We start from the raw sequence: 4,157 nt of genomic DNA on the forward strand, positions 1-4,157 counted from the left end.
TGAGCCCTTATCTGTTTGCTCTCATCATGGATGCTCTAACCAAGCACATCCAAGACCAGGTCCCGTGGTGGATGCTTTTCGTCAATGATATTGTTTTGATTGATGAGACAGTGGAAGAGATTAATACTAAGCTGGAGCTATGGAAATCTAACTTACAATCAAGAGGTTTTAGGATAAAAAAATCAAAGACAGAGTATATGACGTGTCCTTTTAGTCAGACTATGAGAGGTGAGAAGGGGCAAAACCTGAGGAATTAGAACTATCACAAAGTAACTATTTTAAATATCTAGGGTCAATCATTGGCAAAGAGGGTGATATTGAGAATGATGTCTCTCACAGAATTAAAGTGTGATAGATGAAGTGGAGAAGTGTGTTCGGTGTGCTATGTGACAAATGTATGCCTATTAAACTCAAGGGCAAATTCTACAGGACAGTAATACGGCCTACTATGATGTATGGGGCGGAGTGTTGAGTAGTAAAGACGAGTAATTTGAATAAATTGGGGGTAGCAGAGATGAGAATGTTGAGAGGGATATGCGGCAAGACCAATAGAGACAGAGTAAAGAATGATTGTATTAGAAAAGAGTTAGGGGTTGCACCAATCCAGGACAAGCTCCACAAGAGCCGATTGAGATGGTATGGCCAAGTTCAACGGAGACCCATGGATGCCCCAGTAAGGAAGAGTGACCAGTTTCAATTACATGGAGCTAGAAGGAGAGGCAAACCTAAGATGACTATTGATGAAGTAGTAAGAAAAGATATGCTTCTGGTAGGGCTCGAGTCTAGTATGACCACAGATAGAGGTAAGTGGAGGACGAAGACCCGTGTGGCCGATCCCTTGTAGGGAATGTTCCAAGGATGCTGCTTTGACTACTACTTTGACTTCTTCTTTTACCTCCTTTTCCTCTTTTGAACTAATATTATTATACTTACTATTATCTTTGATCTTATTCGGATCCATGTAGCCGGCCCCATTAAGTTGGGATAAGGTTATGGTTGTTGTTGTTGTTGTTGTTGCTGTTGTCGTGTATTCTGAATATAGAATTCATGCACAAGTGTTTTTTTTTACACGAATTTAAATTTAATTTGAGAGAATCCAGCCATTGGATCATCCTCAAATTTTAGGAAGCTGTTCTAGACCCTAAATGAAGAACTCGATTAGAAATTCCTCCTTATCTGACCTGTTGATTTGGAGTTGTTTCATTGTTCCCATTCTGCCTTTTATCCCCATATTCTGGAATTCTTCAATTCTGATTATTGTATTGATTTACTGTTCTGGTATACTGCTGAGATTAAGGTATTTAACTCATAACTTCAGCTCTGATCGATCGATACTATCCTACTGTTTGTTTAAAGATCTGACTTTTGAATTTACTGTCATACCCTTATCCTAGTATTACTAGGATTGCTGCATAACTGTACTCCAACCTGTGGATCAATCTAAACTTTCAGCAACTATTCTATACTCTGAATAGACAATTCAATCTGAGTTTCGAATCATTCTAACCATCTGATATATGTCTATTTGATTTCTCCTAAAACTGGGAATATATTTTCTGTATTTCGACCCTGTTCTTGGTATTGTTTTGATCATTCAAATTCAGTCCTACATTACTCCCTCTATGCTAAGCAGTACAATAAAATCATCGTGAGAACTTTATCATGCTCTACATATGCTGAATCATTAAATACAATCCCAAGAGCAATAAAATTATATGACTGGATGACAACTAGAGATTCAAGTACTAGGATAGCACCTCTGAAAGAATCCCACCTCCACAACCAACATCCACAATTTTCAGGCCTTCAAAAGGCCTGGCACAATACGGATCCCTTCTGAACAAGCATTAACAATCAAAATTTAGAGAACATTTGAGGCAAACAATACACAGTTTAATGAGCTAAAACACAGGAAATCAGTTAATAAAATAAGACGAGGGAAACAAAAAGTCATACAATGATGGCATCTCAGAACTCATAAAGGTTTCTTAATTTTCTTTTTCAAAAAATAATCATAAAGACATCAGGTGAGGGAAAATCCAGTGTCAATTAATATTTTAAAGAGAATTTGTTTCAATAAGTTGAATTGAAGATATTGGCTCAGCAACGATTTTCAGTTTCCTTCTTCGACAGTTCAAGATTATAGGAAGAAGAGGGACCTATATAAGTTGACCCAATATGAAGTTGTAAAGGTTGGCACAAGGTCTTAGACAAGGCAAGCAGGTCAAAAGGCACATTAACCAGTATCACATTTTTATTTTTATTAGATTTAATAGTTACTTAATTTAAAGGACAAAGAATGCAAAAGGCAGACCATAAAGTAAATAGTGTACAGAGCTCATGTACCTCCTTTATTTTCTACATCATTCGTCAATGATGCAGACATCAAACACCTTAACTCTTGAAATTTGGTCGAATATCTTGTGTGGAACCCATGTGAGAGCTTTCCAAGAAAATTAGGATCCCATAGGTGTAACAACTTCCGAGTTCGATTTAAATAGATTTCATCAGAAATTGACTCTTAGGAACTCTATTTTTTTTTTTTTTTTTTTTATTATTATTATATGAGAATATATTTAGATGTAGTTGCTGCTTTTAATTAGACCTTAATGAATTTTAAAAAGTTGCTGCTTTTAATTGGACCTTAATGAATTTTAAAAAACTTCTAGTAATTAAGTGTACTCTGTTTTTGTGAAATGTGATTGCTTCAATAGACTATCATGTCCATAGTCACCTAGGCTCTGCACTGTAACGTTCTGGAAAACTGATTCTTGTGTTTTTCTCGATTTTTGGGAGTAGAAATAGGCAAAAAGCTGTATGGTATGCCCAGTTCAGTTTATTGTTTTTTTGAAATGAACAGAGCACTTTTCATAACTTGGAGTCCTTTTTTTAGCACATGAAAACCTTGCTTTTCATACTCAAAATCGATTATAAGAAAATGCACAAAATCAAATGACTTAGTTCAGTGAGGAGGGGTAAATGAATAAACTGAACTCAAAACATAACAATAGAGTATTTGACCAATAAAAACCCTATTACTCTTCTTTTATCTTGGAATGCCCAAAGATAGAGAACGCTCTGAGTATTGTCACCGAAGCCTCAAGCCTATATTTCAAGCTTCATTATCTCACGATCCACCGTCGTCCAGGTGAGAAGTAGGTAGGCGGCTCTCTCTCTCTCTCTCTCTCTCTCTCTCTCTCTCTCTCTCTCTCTCTCTCAACTGATTTTTTTCTCATCTTGCAGATTTTTTTTTTTTAGAGAGTCCGATGTACGATTTTGCAGACAAGTAGTTGTTGCAGTCTCTGTCCACAAAGGTAAGTCGTATTCTTGCTTTATTTCTCTCTCTCGAGGCAGCGTAGAACCTATTTCAGCTTCATTTACTGGTATTTGTGAACATTTTTTTTAATCTGAATGGTGTTGTAGAGTTTCAATATGAGCCTTTGTCAAAATTTTGTGAGTTTCGGCACATTTGGGTTAAATTTCTGAGGTTTCCCTTTTTCCCCTGCAGTTTTGTTGATCTTTTGGATTTTCCTTTAGATTTGTTTTTATGAAAGGATGTTTACTTCCATTTTCAATTTGACAATCTTTTTGCCGACTGGTATGGATTCTTCAATTATAAGCAGGTTGCTCAAATCTTTGTGGCTGATTCTCATTAAACACTGCAGCAACATAGCATCCACTTATACTGGATGATTCATCTCCTTTTATGTTTGGCTTGCTGCTTTTTTGCATTTCCTTTTTTCTGTTACCTTCTCATCATCAGCAACTAAAACTTATAAAAAGAGAAATGAACATAAGTTAAAAATATTAGGCTATTGAGATATCTGCGTACAATTGAGATCTACTTATATCTTAGCTTCTAAGTTGTCAATAGTGCAAAAGAGGCTGCCAAAAATTCAATAAAGTGACTTGCAATTTTACATTGGTCAATCTTAGCACTTCTACTTCTCTGTTCAGTTTTAAAGCCTTATAAAGATGTTTCAATCAAGCATTTTTATGTATGAATCTGGATATCAGTGGGGTGCACTGCTTTCTCATTAGAACTGGGTATGTTGCCTTCCAGATTCATTATTGCTAACTTTTTGAATTATGGGTTTATAGCCGATGATGCATGTTGAGAAGCCATAAGTGACCATTTGAGGTTTTAGACCGACTCC

The 4,157-nt window shown here is 36.1% G+C and overlaps 1 protein-coding gene across 2 annotated transcripts in view; it reads right to left on the reverse strand.

Moving 5' to 3' along the window:
• Positions 1 to 1,753: 1,753 nt before the first annotated feature.
• The window catches only part of LOC122074407 (ubiquinone biosynthesis O-methyltransferase-like), a 12,438-nt gene continuing 10,034 nt past the window's right edge, over positions 1,754 to 4,157 (reverse strand). Inside the window, exon 5 of one of the 2 annotated variants that reach the window (XM_042639229.1) lies at positions 1,754 to 1,836. In XM_042639229.1, the coding sequence (XP_042495163.1) occupies positions 1,807 to 1,836 (30 nt within the window). In that variant the 3' untranslated portion in view covers positions 1,754 to 1,806. The remainder of the gene's footprint in view (positions 1,837 to 4,157) is intronic. The other variant, XR_006138968.1, reaches the window with a different exon arrangement.

This window comes from Macadamia integrifolia, chromosome 1 (assembly GCF_013358625.1).
Source record: "Macadamia integrifolia cultivar HAES 741 chromosome 1, SCU_Mint_v3, whole genome shotgun sequence".
NCBI classification, from domain to species: Eukaryota; Viridiplantae; Streptophyta; class Magnoliopsida; order Proteales; family Proteaceae; genus Macadamia; species Macadamia integrifolia.